The 24,114-nt window shown below is 29.8% G+C and overlaps 2 protein-coding genes across 2 annotated transcripts; both read right to left on the reverse strand.

The window, feature by feature from the left end:
* Positions 1-354: 354 nt before the first annotated feature.
* On the reverse strand, positions 355-1,059 carry LOC125866901 (uncharacterized). The gene has a single exon (XM_049547288.1). The coding sequence runs from the start codon at positions 1,014-1,016 to the stop codon at positions 483-485; it is 534 nt and encodes a 177-aa protein (XP_049403245.1). The 5' UTR covers positions 1,017-1,059; the 3' UTR covers positions 355-482.
* Positions 1,060-17,812: 16,753 nt separating this feature from the next.
* On the reverse strand, positions 17,813-23,753 carry LOC125866885 (dihydrolipoyllysine-residue acetyltransferase component 4 of pyruvate dehydrogenase complex, chloroplastic). Its single transcript, XM_049547267.1, has 6 exons — positions 22,727-23,753; positions 22,031-22,222; positions 21,824-21,911; positions 21,651-21,721; positions 21,476-21,559; positions 17,813-17,932 (listed from the first exon to the last, which is right to left on the reverse strand). Exons 1-6 carry the CDS (start codon positions 23,567-23,569, stop codon positions 17,828-17,830), a joined length of 1,383 nt encoding a protein of 460 aa, XP_049403224.1. The 5' UTR covers positions 23,570-23,753; the 3' UTR covers positions 17,813-17,827.
* Between the last annotated feature and the right edge of the window lie 361 nt (positions 23,754-24,114).

Genomic DNA, 24,114 nt, shown 5'->3' on the forward strand with positions numbered 1-24,114 from the left:
CGACCCTGGCCCCGATCAAGCCTCAAGGGCCAAGGGTTTATATGGGTCGGGCTTATAAGCCCTAGTTTTAAATGGGCTTAAAAAAATCTATCTCAACCCTACCCAACGGGTTGGGTCGAGCCGGCCCCATGGGCTAAGCCCATTTTGACGGCTCTACACTGGGTTTAGCCTATTGTTGTGAATTCAATTCTCGCTATAAAAAATCCAATTAATAATATAAATAAACTATTTACAACATATCTTTTGAGGTGCGATCTTTTTTTTTTAATATACGCAAAAACTTCGTACATTTAACTAACTTTTTAAATAATTGAATCAACTAATATTTAAAAATAAAATAAAAAGTCGTTGATGTTAGCTAACATTTTCAAGGGAATGAAAATATTATAATTTGTTCTTCCTTCTTCGTTTTTAATCAAATAATAGTATATTAAAAAAACAAAAATTATTAAAACCTTTACAATATCTTTCCCTAAACTAAACTATTGAGCGGGTAAAGTTTCGGGTCTCCAAAGAAAATCACCCGACCCATACCCGAGATCCGAATGATCAAATAAACCATCTAACCCAACATATTCACCCATATTGCCACTATAATGATCCGATTCAACAATTCCCAAATCAAACGGGTCATAACTCGGTATCTGGTCCTCCAATCCCCAAAACTCGTTACTGAGTCCCACGGACTCAGTACAAACTCGGACTGACTCAGTCTCTGCCTCGCTAGGCGGAGGCAGTCCGAGTTCATCATCAGAAGCTTCCAGAAGGTATCCTAACTCCGGCTGAGATTCGCCGGACTCCGACGAAACTCCGGCAGTCTCCGGCAATGGTGAAGCTGTAATTTCGTTTTCGAAGCTCTTCATGAATGAATCGAGATCGTGACTCGGAGTGCAAAACTCCGAATCGTATAAATCGTCTAAGAGATCTTCCCGGAGTCTTTTTACCTCCGGGGAATTGATCTCTAATTCGACCGAATCGTCATAGACTCGCTTTCTCGAAATCAATTGATGATCCATTTTTGATGTAATATGAAAGAAAATGTAAACGAAAATGAGAGATGAGTTTGAGGGAAAATAAATAACACAAGGCTTATATAGTGGGCGGGACAAAGATGGGGGAGAGTTGAGTAATGATGATGATGTAAGCATGTTAGTGGGACCCACTTGGACATGGGTGTATAATTTATTTATTTTTTTAAAAAAATTAGAAATTATTTATTTATTTATTTTAAGTTGTCTTGATATTTGTGTTTCGAGAAAATGAGATCTCTATCTCCTTTTACTATTTTAAATAAAAGGAAATAATATTTTCAAATCTCTTGGGACCCACTTGGACATGGGTGTATAATTTTATTTTTTATTGCTATGACCTTCAATTGTATATTTATATTTTATTGCTTGCTTAAACGTGTCCATGATGTGTTGTCGAGTTTTTCTATAAGTATCTATTCTAGAATTTTTTTTACTTTTTTTTTTCTCCCTAAAGTGGTGTGAATTTAATGATTAAAGTATTGTATGGGTTAAGTGGTTTTGATTTTCAGATTTGGAGTCCGGAGTAGGGCCTCACACAAGACGAGACATTGTCAATTATTGTCTCTTTGGTTGCGGAGATGAAATTAGAATTTTAATTCTATAGATTTTAAATTGGAAAAATTATTTAAATAAACAACATTTCTTTACCTATTCTCAATATTTCTCTATTCTTTTATTAAAATACAAAAATCTCTTACTTTCCTCCAATTCAACTTAACCGGATACTTTATTAGTTTAAGTATCCGCCCGTTATTAATTAAAGTATCTGCGCTGTTATATTATGCATCCGCCCGTTAATTAAGTATCTGTGCTGCTAACAACTTAATAATTTAAGTATCGCCCGTTATTAATTAAAGTATCTGCCCTGCTATATTATGCATCCGCCCGTTAATTAAGTATCTGTGTTGCTAACAACTTAATAATTTAAGTATCCGTCCGTTATTAAAGTATTCGCGCTGCTATATTAAGTATCCACACTGCTATATTATGTATCCGAAAAACACTAAAAAAAGAGATTTTTGGTAATTAATGAAAGAGTAGGGAAAGGAAGTAATTTCTTTCTTATACTATGTCATTTGCCTAATTTTTACTTTTAAATTCTATAATCACTATATTAAATGTTAATAATTGAATTAAACTTAATATTAATATATATATAATTAAAAATATTAATAGTCAAATAAAAGTTACTAAATTTTGATAAATTTGTATGGATTTCTACCTCCGCTCTTGCTCGTTTATTTGTTTGTTTGTTTGTTTGTTTGCCTTTATAGGCTAGATAGTCAAAGTACGATATTGTGGTGAAACCTAATGCCTGACGGCAAAATGCAAATAAAGGCAATTATTATAATTGACAACTTGAGAGAATGTCGTGTTAATTGGATTATGCGTGTTGTGTTTGGGGTGCCAACTTGGATTAGTTGAGGAAAGTTTGATTTTTATTTTTTATTTTTTCATTTGGTGGTCGTGGGTGGAGGGAGGATATCAGTTACGAGTTCAAATAACAGTAAAAAATAATTAAAATTTATATCCATATATTGTAAACTTAACAATAATGATGATCATAAATCAATAATAAATTCAAAATTTATGAACTCTAAATTTTAGTGTTCGACTCAGATTCATATGAAATTGTTCTCTATATTTACAGTATTTTTATTTCGGGGGCTTAAATTTGTTGTCTTTGATAAAAAGACATATATTGTATTCATCTCACTAGAATTTGCGAGGACGATGAGAATGTTGATGAACAATTGAAATGTATGGTACATTTTGTAAAATTTTATTGGTATTCGATATTTTATTCAATTTTATCAACTTATTATAATTAAATAATTTATTAAATAAATAAATATATTATTAATTAAGCACGATTAAACGAGAAAAGTTTATATTTATTAATTTAATGCAAATATTAAACTTCTACCATCTATTCTTTTCTGTGTAAATAAAAGTGAAAACATTACTTTCCAAGCATTGTTCATTTGATTTTTACCAACCATTTACTATTTCAACAGGGAAAATTATTCTCTTTTTTTCTTTTTGGGATTATGGATGTTTTTGCTTTGGGTGCCAACTTGATTGATGAGAACATTGTTGAGTGGTTGAGAGATTTGTCTATAGTTTGGGTTAAAAGTAAAAAGATTGTCTTCTATGATATTCGAAATTTCTTATTTTAATTGATTCAGATTCTTGTCGTGTAATTTAAAGAATGTGTTTTCTTCTAAATGAAAAAAATATTTTTAAGATTAAACTCAAGGCATTTCTAGTTAAAGATGCAAAAATCTTTTCATCTAATCAAGTGTCTAATATCTATGCAATAATGCAACTGTATAATTACATACATGAATAACAAGTATTTTATGAAATTAATAGATATACATAAATTAGTTCGAATACCATAATTATCGAAAAATATCTTTCGATGGTAAAAGAACATCTCTCATGCATTGGTAAATTGATATGGTAAAACTTTATGGTTAGTTAGGTTTTACGTATTTATCTTGATGTTGGTGTCTTATGTTGGTTGTTAATCATAATCGACTATTTAAAATATAAAATATATTCTATAGTAAAGCTAAATATACCTTTCCTTTAGTTGTACAACACCACATGTAGTGAATTTCGTAAGTATTATGAAAAGAGTAGAATGTACGTATATATACATTATTTAAATCTTATGAAAATAAAGATTATTGTCAAAAATCCTCGATTCAGCTGTAACAAATTAAAATTATTATAAAAAACGATAATAAATAAAAGAATATAATTTTTTAATTAAATGAAATAAAATAAAAGTTAGAATATATTTAATCGCATAAATTTTACAAGATATTGATTCTAAATACTTGAATTATATGATTCTATAATTGTATGTTTAATATTTTTAAATAATAGTGGAAAAACAGTGAAATTTCGAAATATAAAATATATATTTTAAAGTGGTGGAGGAAACTATAGATTCAAGACAGCTAATAAATTCCTCTATAGTGTATTATTATGCTTTTTTGGAAATAATGATAAGCTCCAAATACTAATAGGCGTGGAAGAACATAAAGGTACAGTCTTTTTCAACAATTAAAGGACAAAAATAAAATAAAATCATAAATTCTTTTTTTAAAAATAAAAATTAAAAAAATTGGGAAACTTTTGACAAATTGGATTTATACACTAGACATGTTCAAAAATTTACGTCGGTGCGTATAAAAATAGGGATTATTTTTTAAACATTACATTCATATATAACTTTTCTACCCATAAAATAGGGGAAAGATGTACTGGTAAAGCCAAAACTTCGACTAAGGGGTGTCAAAATATAAAGAATTAAAATCGCGTAGAAGTCAAGAAGTGTCAATATGTAATATATATATATATATATATACATAAAAAAAATTTTACTCTAGCAGCACAATGTAATTTTCCGACGAAGGGGTGTCAGTCGCTCAACTACATGTGGCTCCACCACTGTGCACACACTATGCATTTTAAATCTCACTTACGAGACTATATATATTGCGCATATTGACATTATTATCGTGTATATAGATATATATATATAATCTGAGTTTGTTGTTTTTGACCTTTTTTTAGAAGATGATTAGTTTCTACATTGTATTTGTTGTCTTAAGTTACACATAATACGACCAAGACCAGAATCTATCGTTTTGTTTCATCATAAAAGATACATTCAGAATTTATCGTCGACGCATGTTAATCATCATAAGATTCGGTGAATTCTCAAAATAGAGAGCTAGCGAACATAGCATAAATATACACTTTACACAAAATCAGAGATATAATAAAAACTATCAAATTAGCAGAACTTGATAACTTTAATAGAAATCTTGTATTTATCTTTTAAAAAATTATTATAATTATATGTATAAAAAAAGTTATTAAATTTTAGCTTGCAATAAAATTCATAACTCATAAATGAAAATTAACACATCTAGGCCGGTGCATTATATTATATATTAGTAATAATTTGTACACGTTGTGTGGTGTAAATGTGTAGTGGTTAAGTAGATTGGAGAGACGAATTCACAAATTAAAGCTTACAATTTTTTTTATCGATTTCAAGTTGTTCTTTTATAACGAATTTAATTTCTGACCAACAGCCTAATTTATCACTAGATTCTTAATAAATAGTTTTATATATTTAATAATGTTCATTATAAATATTGAGTTTACACGAAAGTTATTATTCTTAAAAACGCGCATTCCATACCCTAGATCCGCCTACTCACGAGAACGTGACAAATTCAATTTGTTCACTTATTCATGTCTAGCTAATTAATGCATTAATTAAATAATCAATATTAATTATTTAATTTAAAGGCCAACTAATTTCATTGTTTTTGAAGAAGCAAATTTGTTTAAGTAATTGCCTGTTACTTGTTTGTTCTGTAAACGACATGAATCAGACTGCAATTTTTCTTTATTATTTTTTTAAGAAAAAAAACATTTTTCCTTAAAATACACAGTTAGATCTGATCTGGTTTCTTGTTTTTTTTAAAAAAAAAAAAATAATCTCATTTACTATATTTGTCGATTTATTATTGCCCTATAAATTGGATCTTTATGTGACTTGTACAATTTATTGTTAGGTTGCTTATATAGTTAATGTATACTTAAATTTAGTAATTAATTTAATCTATATGTCAAAAAAGTTAAGTAGGTTGCTATAGTTTTGCCGTCCAAGTTAGGTGTTATGTCAAAGACGTACCCTTTTTATATAAATTCCGCTAGTTTTTTTAAAATTTTCTTCTTTAGGTCCGATTAATTTGAATTTATACGATAAAATGTCACTGTATAGAGAGAACATTTCTTAACAAAGACGATTTCACAATACTATATATGTCAGGTTCAAGATAAGTTAGAGCTCTAGTTATGATTCAACAAAACAAGATAATTTTAGATAAATTATGTATTTGTATCTAAAAAAAATTGCTTAAAATTGAATAATAAGCTACTCTTTTCGTTCCAAAAATAAATTATTTTTAGACTAATATTTCAAAATAAAATGTTAAAAAAGAACTAAAACACCATTTACTTTAAAATAAAGGAAATAATTTTCTTTTAAAAAAATCAAAATTCTAGATTCTACTAAAAAAAATCATACTCTTTGAAGTAATTTATGACTTTCTATATTTGTATTTGAGTAGTTGTAGTTTTTATAATTAAGATTAATAAAAGTAGGCTGACTAATGGCGTTAATGGCATGCAACTACACGATTTCATTTGTGTAGATTTATTCAATTATTAATCTATTGCATTTAACAATCTTTATAGTATATGTTTGACCATAAGAAATATTCATTTTTTAAAATAACTTCTTATTATATTTAAAAATTAATATCTAGTCATAAAAGTTCCAAAATTAACTTAAAATTGAATTCGAAATTTGAAAAATAGATTATAATCTATATTCTAACATTATCTTCGTAATTTCAAATACATTCTCTTCTCTTCTTTTTTTAATATATATAGTTTATCTTCAATTTCAATTTTCAAATGCCTACCAAGTTTCAAAAAAAGATTTATTTTTAAAAAATAAATAAATAAAGTAGTTATGTAATAGTGATGACATGAAATGCAAGTTGCTTTGGTATTATTTATGACAAAAACAATACGTGCAGCGTTTGGACAAATTGATTTTTCAAGTGTCGGTTTGGACGTACAATTATATGCTTTCTCTGTTTATATTAGTTGTCTATATTATTAAAAAAAAAAATTATTTGAAATTATTTATTAGATAAAATTAAAATAAAATTAATAAAGTATTTTTATTTTATTTTACTCTCATAATCAGTATTTTTTTTAAAATGTAAATAAGTTTCAAAAAACTTTCTTCGGGAATAAATTAGTAAAATTATTTTTCTTATTTGTTAGTATTTCTTAAAAGTGGAAATGAATGCTCTTTGTCTCAATTTATATGATACTCTTTATTTTATTATTCCGTCTAAAAAAATGGCATATATATTTTATTATTTGATAAATATTTAATGGCACGATCAATATTTTACTCAGGTTGAATTCCACTTATAAATCCACAAAGATGTAATTTAAGGGATAACTTGGAATATTGCGAAAATCACATTTCTTAAATTTTGTATCTAATTAAACTATATCATATAAATTAAAGCGATTGGAAGTAATAATAGAAACCGAGGAAATAGTAAGTAGCATCAATTAATTATTTTTTTATTTCTAAAGGAATCCATGAGTTTGGGTCAGAACCCACTAGACACGCCGGTCCACGTTCCATGTTTTCGCTTAAATTTTCCATATTTGAAATGTGTGAACCGATCGGGTTAAGTTATGACTCATTTAAAATATAAAATATAATCGAGAAAAATGTTTTGAGTAGGGTTAAACGAGTTATGTGTCAAAAATCTTTGTGGTTCCTTTTAATTTTTTGCAAAATAATGTTGTGAAGTACCTAATCGTTTGTCCCGGCCCAAATTCATTACATGTGTTATTCGATTTGACCTAACAAACTTCATGGATTTTATTTTTTTAATCTGCCATATCATTGAGTCACATTTCTCTCTCATTTTGATGTAGAAATTCATTTAAGATGTCATGCACATATTTTTTTTCCAGAAACTTATCTTACTAGCGTAAACGTCTTTCTATCCTTCTCTTTTGATCTGTCTATGTCGATCCACCTTTGGCATGGACGTCACACCACTAATCTCCTAGTCAGATCCATCAGTTATAATTATTGAAAATTAATTTCTTCAATGTCCTCTAACAACGCTCAATGAATTACCATTGTCAAAACCTGGTTATCGAGAGATATCCTTCGATGACCCTTCCTCATCGAATTATCATGATTCATTTATAAAGTGATATATATATATATTTCAACTCGTTCAAATTTAATTTATTCCATTTATTTACCATCTCTAACTACATTAGACTTTCCTAAAAGGAAATGGAAAATAAAGGTGCTCTTATTGCTTAATGAAGTTATGGGGTCCCATTTTATTTTTTTTGTTGTAAAATCTAGAAAAGAAAAGTTTGAATTGTTAGTAATTGCAATGGCACCATCTTAAGATTGTTGACAATAGTAATTGCATTTGCAACTACCTACTTTTTTATTGTCATCCACTATATTTGATATTTATTTTAAAATATTAATAATTAATTTAAATTTGTATCGTATAAGATTTTTTTTAATAGAAATGTGTTTTATCGTAATTTTCTTCTTCTTTTACTTTTATGACCTAAATTTATAATCTCTAATTAAAAATAAAAATTTATATTTATTCCATTAGAACTTTTGGTGGTGCAATTCTAATTACAATTACCCACTTTTGACAATTGACAATTAATTAAGTTTCACCTCTTAATTTTCTCTTTTCTTCTTTTTCCTTTCTCTTTTCCCCCCTTTTTCTTTATCTTTTTTTTCCCCCTTTAATCTTTTATCCCTTGTTAAGTTTTCTTGGATTTCCATGTTAAGAAACTAGCAAAGCATAAACTCAATTCCTAAATTTCTATTTTTAAATTCATAATTAAGTCCTTTTGGGATTCAGATCATTTGACTTTATGATTGTGCAATTCATATTTAAAATTTTAACACTCCTAAAAAAATATAACAATAATTTTAGTATAGTTAAAAAAAAACGGAAAAAATAGATATATGCTTCTCTTATCTATATCTTTGTAGGTAGGATAACGATAGATTTTTGGTTCAAGAAATTTATTTTTCACTCCACAAAATACAATAACATACTCAAGAAATTCATTTTTCACTCGTAAGTTGTAATAACACCAAAATAATGTGATAACTGAAACAAAATAGACAATAGATGGCGACTAATATCAAAAGTAAAAAGCTACATATATAAGATTAATATTCCCTCCGTCCCATTTTATGTGGCACTTTTCGGATTTCGAGATTTAAACAAATCTAACTTTGACCGTAAAATTTTCATAGATTTTTTAAACATTTTGAATTATCAATTGTTACGACTTATAGTGCTTTTTATATAGTTTACAAATATATAAATTCCATTTCAAAAAAATTGAAGATTTCATGCGAAAATTTCTGATCAAACTTAAATTGTTTGACTCTCAAAAAACGAAAAATATCACATAAATTGGACAAAGAGAGTACTACAATAAATACGATACTCCTAGACTACACTAAACCTAATCTCATCAAAAAGTAAGTCAAAACTTAATTACTTTAATAACCTCCTACTCTAATCCGCGACGTCCCTACCTTTCCATCTAAGATATCACTCCACAAAAATATCAGTTCAATTATTTATGATTGAAATCTAAAAGATTCTAGTGTAGATATTTTTTAAGTTATATCTTGGTCAAAAGATTATTGAGATCCTTCTTGTACTCATCTGACAGAACTAATAGTAACATGAATTTCAATTATTTTTCCTTTTTAAAAAAAAATAATAATTTGTCTTCTTGACTTTTTTGGTCCTCAAATTCTTATGTGCTTTTAATTTAGGACACATAATATAATTTGGCTACACAACTAAGTACTAAGAAATAACTAACTTATATTATCCAAAAATATTTTATTTTGTAGTCAATAAACTAAAGCCTAATTTTAGGTGTCAATATCATTATTAGGGTGTGGACGTTATGTATTTGGTGGATATAATGAAACGATAGAACGAAATACACCGCAAATGATAATTATAATTTATTTGAGGGAAAAAAGGATAAATATATTCCGAACTATAGTAAATGGTATGCAGATACCCTCTATCATACTTTTGGACATTGGTTTCACTGCCGTCCAAAAACTAGAGCATATATGCCCTTCACTCTAACAAAAGATTAAATAGGGACACGTGTCATAATCTTATCCGTCGATTTGATATTTAATAAATGTTGGGTCGGTGGATAAGATTATGACACGTGTATGTCCATTAGTATAAAAGGTATATATGTTCTAGTTTTTGGACGGCAAGGGCACCAATGTCCCAAAAGTATGACGAAGGGTATATGCATTCTATTTATAATAATTTGGGGGTATAGTTATCCTTTTTCCCTTTATTTGAGGAATTTTGATAAAACGAACTTTTCTAGCGTGTTACATTTAAATACAAGTTAGATTTTATGAAATTCGTAATGAAAAAAACAATAAATTTTCTAATTTGCAATTAAATTTCTGTCCAGCTCTTATAAAAATGTACATCATCTTCTTCTAAACACAATCTCGATGTTTTGAGAAAGTTGTATGTTACGATTCAATCAGATTATTCTATTTCATTTATTCTCCATTTCCTCTGCTTTAAAAACCATAATTTAATGAATCTTTCACATATCATCTTTTTGGTGAATTGATACGAAGAAAATAATAAACTATATTCACTTGTATAGTCTATTTATCATGTTGGATATGGAATTTGTTATTCTAAAAATTGTTAATTCTTGACTTTTCATGTGCTCGAGAAGGCTTCCTTAATTTGTGTCAATTAGGAAGTTGCCTTTTTATTTTTATTGATTTTCTAATCAGTGTCTGATATTTATAGTCAGACTAAATTCAGATTTGTGTCGAAAAATTTTGAGGAGTAGAGCATTTTTTGACAAAAAAGACTCCGTACCTAATAGAACTCAAATTCAAGACCTCTTAATTAAGGATAAAAAAATACTCATCATTCCATTACAACTCTCGTCGGTGAAAGTTGCCTTTTTAGATTTTTTTTGAGTGTTATCTATTTTTATTTTATTTTCTCATTTCTTCCTTGGCCCCTACTACTATTAAAATAAATAAATTGCCTCTCTTTTATTTAGGTGGGCCAGGGTGATGTTGCGGATCACTGTGCCAACTGCCCCTCACCTTTTTTTATCATTAAAAAAGATATAATCTTCGAAAAGAAAAAGAAATTAGTGTGTGGTGAAAATATTTTCGCCAAGAAAATAAGTTCTTTAAAAACGAAGAAATAATTTCGTAATTGTAAAAAGAAAAGGTTCATAAATAATATTTTAAATTTATTGTCTTCTCTCCATTCACTCTACACGATTACAACTACACCCCAACCCACCCTACTCTTATCTCTATAAATGTTTTTGTTAGATTAGGTATCTTGAATTTACCTTCTTCTTTTTTATTTCTTTGTAAATAATCAATATTCTATATCTCGATAATAGAGATTCACATGATATAGAACTTAATAAAAGTAAAAATATTTTCTAATAAGCAATTTGCTTAGATAATTGTAGTGATTGAATATTTTATCACGCACCTTGATTAATTTAACAATTTTTTTAAATATCTCCTATTATAGATATCAAGTAATCCTATTTACCAAAAGCTCATAAATAGAAAGAGATCACTTGATAGAATATTTGTATTAGTGTTCGATTAAATCTAATTACACCACATACAATAAACTACTATATCACAATTATTAAAATGCAATTCTTCTCTAATTATTGCATAAACACAAAATATTTTATACATTAAACTAAGTTTATATATCCCACCCAAAGATAAAACAAATTGGATGTACTTATTTTCTTGTGAATCATGCCAGATACCCACTTTTTTCAGACATTTTCTAGGTCAAAAAATTATGCGCACCCATTAAAGAAAATTAAAAAGAAAAGAATACAGTACCAAAACTACTAATCATGTCACCCACTAAATAGTTACTTAATATTATTTTTTAAAAAATTAGTTATACTTAATACTATGAAGCACTCAAGTACATAGTTTGTGGACACATAAAATAAAATACTCAATTTTATTTTAGAAAGAATTTCTTTGAAGTATTCGAATCATAAATATTGATTAAGGAAGCTTACGAGTTTTTCCATAATAAAAGTAAATCTCCAGTGATCACGACTTATGTTATTAATTAGTCAGACATTTTAAAAAAACAGATAAATTTATCTGTATATATTTTACAACCTAGATATCTTTTAGGAAATGCAAAATATTTTTCTAATATGAGAAATCGTCTTTAATTTCTTCCGACATATATATATATATTATCTGGTAAGGTTTAAAACAAGAAAAAATTTATGAATTATGGATTAATTCCAATATCCTTTGTACCAAATATACCCTTAAATCAATCTACTTTATTAAAACCTCACCATATCATGTCACACACTTTTCTTATTACTATTAAAAAAAGAAGAAATTGGCAGTGGATGAAAGTAGAAATCATGGATTGGAGCACATAATTAGTGGCCTAATGGGCATTTTAAAATTAAGCTACCTGTTTTGCTCATGTCTATTTATTTATATTATTAATCAACAAAACAAGGGGTTCCATAAATGAATAAATAAAAAAAGACAATTTAATAATTCGATGGTCAGTATTGTCCACCATTCATTTGGTCATAGTCTTTTTATTTATTCAGATAAGGTTTCGAGATGATAAAATCAATACATAATATTATGACTTATTTAATTCATTTAGGTTTGGACAAATTAAGGTTTTCTTTATCTTGTTAATTTAATCTATTTTGATCCGTTTAATTTAGCCTAATTAAATATTGGACTGATATGCCAATCAGATTGATCCACGAAAAACTTTATCTAAATAATTTTTTTAATTTTTCTTACTTGATATGTTGTACATAGTCTTATGATACTAAAACAAATTATAATAACCAAATAAAGAATTTAAAACTTAATAAAAATTAATGAATTATATAGTTAACTCAATTATTTGAGGCCCCTTAAAATTCTTGTACAACTTTTTTAGGTTATGGATTTGATTTGATGTAGGACTTGTCCTTTTGCCTCATTGATGAATAATTAACTATGTGTCTTGCAATATCTTTTTAAAATATTCACAAGAATTTGGCCACCTAGAATAATCGACATCAAGATTTGTATTAAAGTTTTGTGTTGATGATGGAAACAATTTTGACTAATTTAATATGTATAGATTCGTTAATGAACAACCAAGAAGAAAATAAAAAAAAATAATGTAGAAGGACAAAGATGGTGTTCATGTGTGACCACCTCAACATATTTGTCAGTTTATAATTCTGAATGTCATCAGAAATTTCAATTTTAAATTTTGAAAGATCTAATCTTTGATAAGAAAGTCCTTTACCTTCTTTATTGGTCTATAAACAAAAATTTATATCAATGAAGTCAACAAAGTTTAAATACTGAATCATTAAATAAAAATATATATAATTTGATTTTAGTTCTATATTGAATTTCAAACTTTAATTTGTGAAGAGTCGATAATTAATTTGTCAAAAAATATAAAAATTAAAGTGAATTTAGTCAACTCTAGCTAAGGAGTGTTTAACAAATATATATATATATATATATATATTGAACAAACTAGTATATCTAGATAAGATCAACACTATATTATCTATTTTTAGATCTCCTAATTATTTTTGTCTTGTTAAAATTTAAAGTAGCTATATTCCTATATAGTATTTATTTTTAGTCAAAGCTAAACAACCTTCCATCATAGAATTTTCCTCATTTTGTAGCTAACGTAATTTTCCTCATTATGTTATCTTAAGTATCCGTTTTTTGACATTTCTAGATTTAGACGCATAAAAATATTAAAAGTCAAACTCATAAAGATTATATTTTGATTTTATCTCTGAACCAGTAATAGTAATAGTTGGATTGGAGGTGAGGGCGGTGGCCGGTGTGAATGGAGGCTACAGGGGTGGAGGTAAAGATGAGGTGAGTCAGAGATGGTAAGAACACAATCAACGTGGAATGTCATTTGGAACTTGTACTCCCTACTTCCATCGAAAAAGTTCTAAAATAGGGCGGCTTTTATAAATCAAAAGACTAAGAGGACGATCTTGTAATATTCCAAAACTTAAAGAGTTCACATAGAAGAAGCAATTATACGTAGTACGTACTATATGTTACTATACGATTTGACCCCTCAATAATATTGTTTGTTTTTCTTTGTCTCCAACTCGATTTTCAATATTATTTTGGAATTTGACTAATTCAAATTATTTCATGTAAAACTAATTAGAGAGGGATCGATTACTATCAATTTCTAAACAAAGTAAAAAAATCTTATTCGTCTGACTATATAACCCTCGAATAAAAACCTCAATCATGTTGTGTAAACATAATGAATGCGCAATAAACTAAAATAATGTTATCACTTTCAAGTATCAATATTCCAAAAGATTATAATTTAAAAAGTAATCATGTTATATGTTTGTAACTTGTGAGAAAATATTCCAATTCCTTTAAATAGATGGGACAATTATTTAGGTCCAATCTTTATCTTTATCTTCAACATGATAGAATAATTCAAAAACTATTAAGAAAAGAACTAAGCCATCAAATAACTTCAAGAATGTGACTTCCCATTTTTGATATATTTTTATATTCGTTATTTCATAATTGTTTTTAGTGAGGTAGACATGTGAATAGTACAAGACGTGACATTAATGGATATGCCAATAATTTTTATAATAATCGTTGAGAATTTTTTAATATATAAAATTAATTAGTAAATTAATTATGTAAGATTTTTAAAGAAAATTGGGTGAAGTTGGCTTTTAGTAGGCAATTCAAACAACTTTATTTATAGCTTACATTTACGCAAAAAGTATGTGTATTTTAATGGTTGTTTTGAGGTAGAAATTGTTAGTATACGAACAACGTTTTAAAAAAACAAACTACATGATTTTTAAAAAAATAAATAAATAATATATTTATCATATTATATCAAAAATATTTTTGAATTAATTTGTAAAAAATACACTAAGTTCTTATTTTGCTTTGTTTTATATATATATATTTCTATTATATATGATGGTGACATTTTTGCTTGGTGGGCCATTTTTTGTCTCCTTTATTTAGAAGTACAAAAATACAAATACAATAGAATCACGCAATTTCTTGGAAAAGATTTTAAGATTTTCCAAAAAAAAAACCCATTCCTTTTTCCACTTTTGTCGATTACTCTCCACTTTTACTTATCCGCTATATAAAAAATATAAAATTTAGAATTATTTATTAAGTTTAAAATATTTCTAAAAATATTATCTTACTATATCTATTAAAACCTTATTATTGAATATTATTTATATTTAATATTTAAATATATTATAATAAATAAAAATAATATAATAAAATTATTATTTTTTAAAATCAAATATAGACAAACAAAGATAAATAGAGAGAGTAATTCTTTACGCAACTTGCTTGGACTAAAGTACATAATATTCAACACCTTTTCCTTTTCTATATACATAAAAAAAAAAAATAGTTGAGATATCCGTCTTCAAGTAACATGATGGAATAATTAAGATTTCTCTATTAATGAATTGAAGGGTTTCAGATTTGAATTAGTGGCGGATACAATCTATTAATAGCATATTCATTTTGAACCCAATTATCTTGTAGCAACTCACAAATTTATGTATAAAAATTTATTAAAATTAAATTTGTAATTTCAAAAATATAATTAAATATAAATAAGTACCTAAAAGATGTTGAACCGATAAAATTTAAATTTTGAATTTGTAATCATAAAAATAATATTAAAAATCTTGATAGGAAACATTTTATTTAATTAGCTCTACACAATACAACAACAGCATCATACCTTTAATAAGCTTTAAATAATACATATCATAATTAATCTGATCAATAAATTCCAAATTTTGAAAGATTACCATAGGTGATTCTTGACTTGCTCTAGTGATAGTCAATATATAAAAGCTAACAAAAGCTCATGAAGAATAGGTGGCTTTCCTTTCAATGTATATATAAATTAAATTTTCCAATCCAATAATAGAGTTGAAAAGTTGGGTCTAATTGTCTAAAATAGGTGAGTTTTGAAAAAAAATTATTTTATATTTTTTTGGAAAATTCCTTAACCATCCTTCTATTTCTTCTAAACTACTCCAAAGACTTGTAAAATGTGATAGGTTCTACATACTATTTAAACAAAGACCACAACTTTTAGCTTGTGGTTGAAAATTCGTGACAAGTAGAATAAGATTAAGATGCGGAATCAGAATTTAAGGTTTATGTGTTTGGAATATTTTTTAAAAAAATATCAAATTTTAAATTAATAATTTATATATATATAATTAATTTTTTGAGATAAATATAGAGTTGAATCAAAACTAGTGATTTTAACTGAACTTGTAACCTATAAGAATTTTATAAGATAGAAAACACTAGTTAAGATGGTACAATTCGATAATGACATAGTGCAAGAGATAATCCATAAAGTTTAATCATGTCAAAACGGACAATACGTATCATAAGTTTGGACTGTAACACGTCGATTCTTAATTTTCTTTGAAATAATATATACACAAAAGGCAAAATTGAAAGAAATTATAAGTGATTTCCCAAAAAACAATATAATTGTCCTATATGTCCCTTTTTGTGATAGATGGAGTAATATACTAATATCACACGATTCTTTTAGCTAAAGAAAGACAAAATATTTTAACTAAACCATTAAACACGCTATTTTAAAGTATTAAAGAGAAACTTTTAAACTGAACCTTTGTGATAGGAAAAACAAATTTGAGAAAATAGAAGAAATCCTATTTATATTTTAAAAGTTAGAAAATTTGATGCCACACCATAATAATACACAAAGTTACGATTAAAAATGAAGAAAAAATAAAAAAAATATTAGATAAGTAAGCAAGAAAATGCTATCGCAAAACCATCTAATAAAACACGATAGGGTGAGATGAGGCAGGGTGGGGTTTCGAGGGTGGCCGGGGGGATAGTCCAGAGATGGTAATGAAATAAATGAATTTAGAATATCACTTATGGAGTTTGTTTTCCCTGCTTTCATTGAAAAAATCATGATTTTCTTTGTGAAACTTATTTTTCTAAAAAAAAAAATTGATAATATTTTTCTCCGTACTGAATACACTCTAAATTATGGATCCAAGAAAGTCTATGTCATAATGAGAAAAATGTAGGTAAAGAAGAAATGCACAAAAAAGAAGAAACTAATGGAGTGTGAACCAATCCTATCAATGCTTTACACATTTCAAGCAACCACTTTTGATTATTTTTTTGAAGTGGACATGTAATTAATGTTACAAAAATGTGAACCTTAAAAAGAATAGGTAGATGGCCTAATCAAATTAAATTAATAAAATATTGGTGGCTATCACTAACATGTACTCCCACCTTCTCAAAATAAATCTAGCTTTAACAAAAAGTAATTGTCCCAAAATAAATATCGCAACTCGCAACAATTCTGCTGAACTTTGAACCATTCACTTATTTTACTTACTATGGACTAGACGGAGTACCTTCTATTCATTGTGTTTACTTAATAGGCATGAAATGAACTATAAAACTCTACCAAAAAGAGTTTCATGCCTTTGAGGACAAATATACAGGCCTTTGAAACATGAATCTGTCTATTTTGTAAGTTATTATAAACGTTAGATAACAATCTAATAAGATTGCGAAATATAAGAGCAAACATTCTACGCTATTCAGAAGGGTAGTTATTTCTCAAGGTTATAGTTGCGCAATCTCTAAAAGACAACACTTGTGTAAATCAACAGACTTTTTTCAAGGCAAATTTGGTATGCAACTAAATAATTTAAAATCTCCATCTCTGAGAAACCAGTCATAATCTTGTAATCCAGAAAAATACAACTTCTTTAAGAGAAGAAAATGAATCAGCAAAACGAAAAAGGCGATAAAATTTCAAAAATTGCACTGCTAGGCTCACTTAGTCACTTTGAACTACTGGAAATTTTTTAGCACAACATATTATCAGTTGCAACGCGTACCAGCTTATCTTAGCTGCAAATAAGTATCGCGCGTTTTCCTCTCTTTGTTGATCTTAGCTCTCCATCTACATTGTCAAGCTATCTGGATTCTCAATTATCTTGGAAAAGGTTTGAAGGAAGGCTGCTAAGTCCGCGCCATACACAACTCGGTGATCTGCTGTGACGTTTACCTGTAAAAGATTCAAAATGTGAAGTATGAATTGATCTTATGATGATGAGAACATCACTTTATTACTAAAGTTCACACGAGACTTCGGTTAAGACTTCAAAAGCAAGGTTTCAACCATAAGCAAAGAAAAAAAAGTACATATTTCACATGATTAAAGAAGCACTCTCAGTAGCTACCCGGTCTTACTTCTACCAACAGTTACTGTTCTTTAAGCCCGAGAAGGAAGACAAAGAAGGGAAATATACAGAAAAAACTTTCGATAGGTAGCAGCCTTTCCAGTCAAAGGAAATGACAGGGGAGGAAAGGGGGTTTTCGGAAGGTGAGAAAATCATGAAAAGGAAAGGTCAAAAGTTAATCAGTTAATAATGTGCTTGATGATGCATGCATATAGGTAAATCAGCAAGGTTAGCATTATGTCTAGATGAAACTGTGAGATGAAAAAGTCAGTAAGACCAAAGATTAAGGGAACCACCCACCCAGTTCTATTGTGTTTAAAACCAGGCACATTGATTTTCGGAAACCTGATTTTTGGGAACCAACTCTAGTTGGTTTTGGTGAAGGCTGGAAACAAATTGAGACGACAGTTGCCTTGCTTCTGGCAATTTGTTTTCTCTTATACTGTTTTTTTTCAGACAGTTGAAAGTACATTTAGTAAAGAATAAAAAAAATGTTTAGACGGTTTTAATTATGTTTTCTCCAGTATGATAGCATCTAAAATGTTTGTTTTTAAGTGATATGTTTCAGAACACAAAAACTTCTCAAAACTAAATCCAAATTCACATTTTAAAAAATCAAAACTAATTCCTTTAATAGCAGCCATAAAGCAAACCAATCTTAACTCCAAAGATAGCTAACGTTAACTAAACCCAAGGATAAAATCCCACAAATACATGCCAAGAATACTCCCAAACCCGGATAAAGGATAAGGATTGCAATAGGTTGATGACCAGTGTAAAACTAGTCAATTTATAGAGAATTCATTCAAGTATCCCAACTAGTTTGGAGTTGAGGCATCATAGTTTGCTACATCTCCTTTAGACTTTAAACAACACTAGAGACGAAAGAAATCCTGTTCACATGTGCCTCACTTGCCATTGGATTCTTGTTACACAGTTGGGACGATGAGTAAAGATAACAAACTTTATCTCTTCATATTCATACGAGGGACCCTTAAATGTGAGATAGATTCGATAAGTACCACTATCATCATAAACCATGGCTTGCTAGGTTTATAAAATCCGAAATGCTATTAACTAGAACTGAAATCCACCGTAATCCATGGAAGCCACACTAATTCTCAAAAAGACCTGGATATTCGTGATTATAGCCTAAAGGCTTCAAAGTTAACAAAGCCCAACCCTATCTAGACCCAAGTCAACTAGCACCACCCCATAGCAGGCCAGCACATGAAGCGAGGCACTATCTACTATCTAGAGCCTTTACTGTGAGATGGTAACTTCCATAAGAAAAATCTCATCAGCCTTTTATGTTGGTTGGTTGATGCAAAATTGGAGACCACATATCAAATCAGAAAGTTGCAGAATTACCCATAGAACTCAGCATGTAAAGACTGTCGTATTTCAGTAATTTCGAGCTGCAATGAGCGAGTGCTTATTACTGGAACAACCAAGAATTAGCTAAAAAGTAAAACTAAGTTCTTTATCTACCAATCCCATATAGCACTTATCAAGGGGAGAATGAAGCCAACTTCACCACAATTAGCACCGATTGTTGGCAACCCTTCTGATGATTACCAACCCTTGCAAGTGTCTGCATGTTGAGGTGCGTGCACCCACCCCAAATTGGTTCGTAGGATGTAAATGGACCACATGAGATTGAAGTTTTTTTCTCTAGACTCTATTCATGGTTCTTCGATCCATATGTAACCAAAAATTGATGAGACATATGACTGATGTTTGTTGTTGTGCTTGAGTTAACTTGACAAGATCCAAATACATCCGCACTTAACTTGTTCAGATATGATTGACGATTATGGACTACTTCGGATACAAGAATCACCAGTCCCACTTATCAAAGAAAAAATTTAAACTAGAAGTGCAAGAAAACACCAGTCCATTGCTCTTTACAAAATAGTGTTCCTATCCCAGACATTTAAGAAGCATATTAACTAGCAGTTCAGCCAAAAGTCATTGTGAAAGCTCCAATATCTTGAACAAAATTAAAAACTGCAAACACTGAAGAGGATAAAAGGAAAATCTTTTTGCACATTAGGTCTGCTTAGCACCATCTGCGATAGAGCACGTAGTAATGGATAGGAAAGTTATGGTTATCTTGCTACTGAACATGATCCCACATCCCAGTTGGCAGTTAAAATCACCCGACCAATCTTCACAGACAAAATATATTAGGTCCATATGCACAAAGGTCCAGCCGATAAAAGTCTGGAACGCTTCGGAAGGGAAGCTTTGGCATAACAGGTAAAGTTGTTGCCATGTGACAAGGAGGTCACGGGTTCGAGCTGTGGAAACACCCTCTTGCAGAAATGCAGGGTAGGGTTGTGTAGGCTGCCCTTTTATTCCATATTTTTAAAATTCTCTAGCTTATTATTGTCCATAATGGTTAGGTACATTGAAACTTACATAGGTTAATCTCATTCTGAAAACTATTCCTCGTCTTCAACTTGCATATCACTCTCTAAGGCCTACCAGACTAGACCGTCTTCACGACTTCATAGATATCAAAACTAACTACTGGAAGAGATCTGTATGCATGACGCATCAACCATGCTAATAAAATTTAAAGTAAAAAGACACCCTGAGAAGCATGAAGGGTAGGGAATGAAGGAACCCATCTACTGCAAAGTAGGGAAAATATAGGAAACCTACAAGAATCTCTTGATATCCATAACATCTACAAAAACTTTTTCTTTTGCTATATGAGGTAAAGATCATGAGTACATCAAGAATTCTCGAAGATTAACAAGAAGAAATCTTATGGAAACAAGATAAAACAATTAACTTTATCACACAAGGGTTTTTAAAATTTTTTTTTTGATAAGTAACATTTGTATTATAAAACTCAGGACTTAGGTAGTGTTAAACCCTTTACAGCAAGTCTAAGTATAGTAATATAACAAAGATGACGCGGCCATTGAAGAATCCAACAAAAGCTACCGAGAATTATCAGTCAAACTGATTATATGATGTCTAGAAAGGTGGCTTTTTGCCACAAGCACTTGAAAGGGAGGTGGAAACTTTGAAAATCTATAAAACATGCCCTTAAAAATAAATAAGTGGCCCTTCTCAAAAAAAAAAAACGGTGCACAATCATATTTTGTTTATTTTTCTTTGTTTTCAACATCTAGAATTCGAGGGAAATAGGAATTGTTTTAACCACAGTTCACATAAAAATTCAACGAGAATTAAGAATTTTGAGTGGCTAGAGTAAAGACAAATTAGTTGGGCAACATTATCTAATTAGAGTGAGCACTGATATGTGTCAATAAATTTCACTTCTAAAGTTATCTTCAGTCAAACCTAGCACTTAAAACAAATTAACAATGGGAAGAGAATGCAAGACATACCAGCATCTTATTTTTGACGCTGAAGAACCCATCAGCATTAGCTACAGGAGTTGGTTTTGATGCTCCAACTGCCATTATAGCCCCCTGAACATCATTCAGTTTTTAAGTTGATGCTACTTGCTAACAACACAATGAAATGTATCGGAAACAAAAGTCAGCTACATCCAACCCTCACCTGGCCAGGAGGAAGAATAGCATCAAATCGGTCCACACCAAACATGCCCAAGTTGGACAAGGTGAAAGTCCCTGAATTTGGAAACCACAACACCTCAGTAGACTCCCTTAGGATAGCCTAGAAATCCAGTTACAAATTCAACAAAAACAAAATAAACTAGTAATAATAGTAACCTGAATTGTACTCATGTGGTTGTAGTTGCTTAGCCCTAGCCTTCTCTACCAGTTCCTTCCACTTTTGAGACAACAGATACAGATCCAACTGCACCAACACAAGATAAAAATAAGCATTACCTACGAGTCTATGACTTAACATCTTTCACAAAACTAACAACAATTTAAACCAACCAAAAAAAGAGAGACTTGATTCAGTGATACTACCTTGTCAGCATCCTGAAGCACCGGTGTTATCAACCCACCGTTAATGGCCACCGCAACAGAAATATTTATGCTGCTGTTGTACGTAAAGCTCTTTCCATCTTTACAAGAAGAATTCACAACTGGATGTTGAGCTAGTGCCATTGCCGCAGCTTTGGCCAACAATGCGGTCATTGTAACACCCTTCTTCTTGACCTGTTTATCAATTCAATCACAAGATAGTCTATGTTTAAACTCCAGAATCTAAAACCAATTCATATCAGTTAAATTATGCATCACATAATAGTCTATGTTAAGTCATGTGACCACCTCATCTCAGAACACAATTATTTATTCTGCAACACTTCCATCACAACACTTAGGCCAAGCGAGTGAAAATTCTTGTGAACACCCTATTAAATTGAAGTATAACTTATACTCCCTCCGTTTTAATTTTTTTGTCTAACTTTCCTTATTAAATCGTTTTAAAAAGAATGTCTCTTTCACTTTTTGACAACTCTTTAATACTTCACCTGACATGTTTAATACCACGAGATTAAAAGACATTTTGGTACACTCTACACATTTATAGTTTAAGACCACAACTAAAAAAGTAAACTTTACTTTCTTAAACTCTGCATCAGGTCAAAACCAGACAATCAAATTGAAACGAAGGGAGTATTGAGTTTGCAACTAAAGTCTCAAATTTAAATCACTCACCTTTAGGTATAAATCATCAAGGGCATCAGTAATAACTGGATACCCAACACGAAATGTTGGAACAGAGAGACTCTCCATCATATTCTTGGACACTGCAACTTGCATTGTTGTGAACGGAACAACTGTTGACCCAGGAATCTCCGGTAAACTAACCGGAGCAGCTTTCGCTGGCGTGCCCACTGCCGGAGCAGCAGCAGTAGCAGCAGCAGGAGGTGGGCTAATACTCTTGGACGGTGCTGGAGTAATTCCAGCAGCTTTCTCAACATCCTCCGATGTAATCCGTCCAAATGGGCCAGTCCCATTCACTTTATTGATATCAATTTTATGCTGCTTCGCCAATTTCTTCGCATTTGGGGTCGCAACAATCTTCTTCGGCTCATCAGAAGAAACCCCAACCGGAGATTGAGGTTCAGGAGTACTCTCCGATCCAGAAGAAGAACCCCCAGATTGTCCTTTCGCTTTTGCTTTGGCTTCAGCAATTTCATCTTCTGTTTCAGCTAATAACCCAATAGGAGCACCAACAAGTGCAGTTTCACCTTCATTAACGACAATAACAGCTAAAATCCCATCGTAAAACGTCTCAACATCCATATCAGCTTTGTCCGACTCCACAACAACAACCGATTCACCTTTAGACAAAACATCACCTTCCGATTTAACCCAAGATACGATCTTTCCTTCAGTCATCGTTGAGCTTAATGCCGGCATGAAAATCTCTCGAATCTTCGATTCAACAACTGGGAGTTTGTAATTTCTGGGTTTCTGAGGGAGCATTGTGCGTGTGGTTGAGAAACGACCGAGGGAAGATGAGAAGGAGATTGCAGAGGATTGAAGTGACGCCATTGAAGCTAAAATTTGGGGATTTTTTTTGTGAAAATGGTGAATTGAGGGAAGATTTATATGGAGAAAAGGAAGAAGAAAATGGCGGAGAAGACGAGGAAGTGTTAATTCAAGTGTAGCTTTGAGTTTTCCGCCGATTTGGTTGCTGTATTTTTGGGGGCGTAGGCAAAAGTTCGTTGGGAAAAATGTTCCCAAATAGATTGTTTAATTTTGTTTCTGAAAAAAAATTTTTTTTTTACACAAATCTCATAATGTTAAGAGATAAAAACATTTTATTCCTATTTTTTTTCAAATTACAAAAAAATCTTAAATTTGGTAGAATCATGATACATTCCAAAATGTCTCAATACATCGCATTTCGATTTCGGATACATCCCTCAACGTCCTGATACATCACGTAAAATGATGTATTCGAATGATACATTGCATAAAGTGACGTCCCGATATATCGCGTATGTCCTAATACATCGTAAAGTGATATATCCGACTGATACATCACATAAAGTGATGTATTCGACTGATACATCGTGTAAAGTGATGTATCCTAT

Source organism: Solanum stenotomum, chromosome 6, assembly GCF_019186545.1.
Source record: "Solanum stenotomum isolate F172 chromosome 6, ASM1918654v1, whole genome shotgun sequence".
Taxonomy (NCBI): domain Eukaryota; kingdom Viridiplantae; phylum Streptophyta; class Magnoliopsida; order Solanales; family Solanaceae; genus Solanum; species Solanum stenotomum.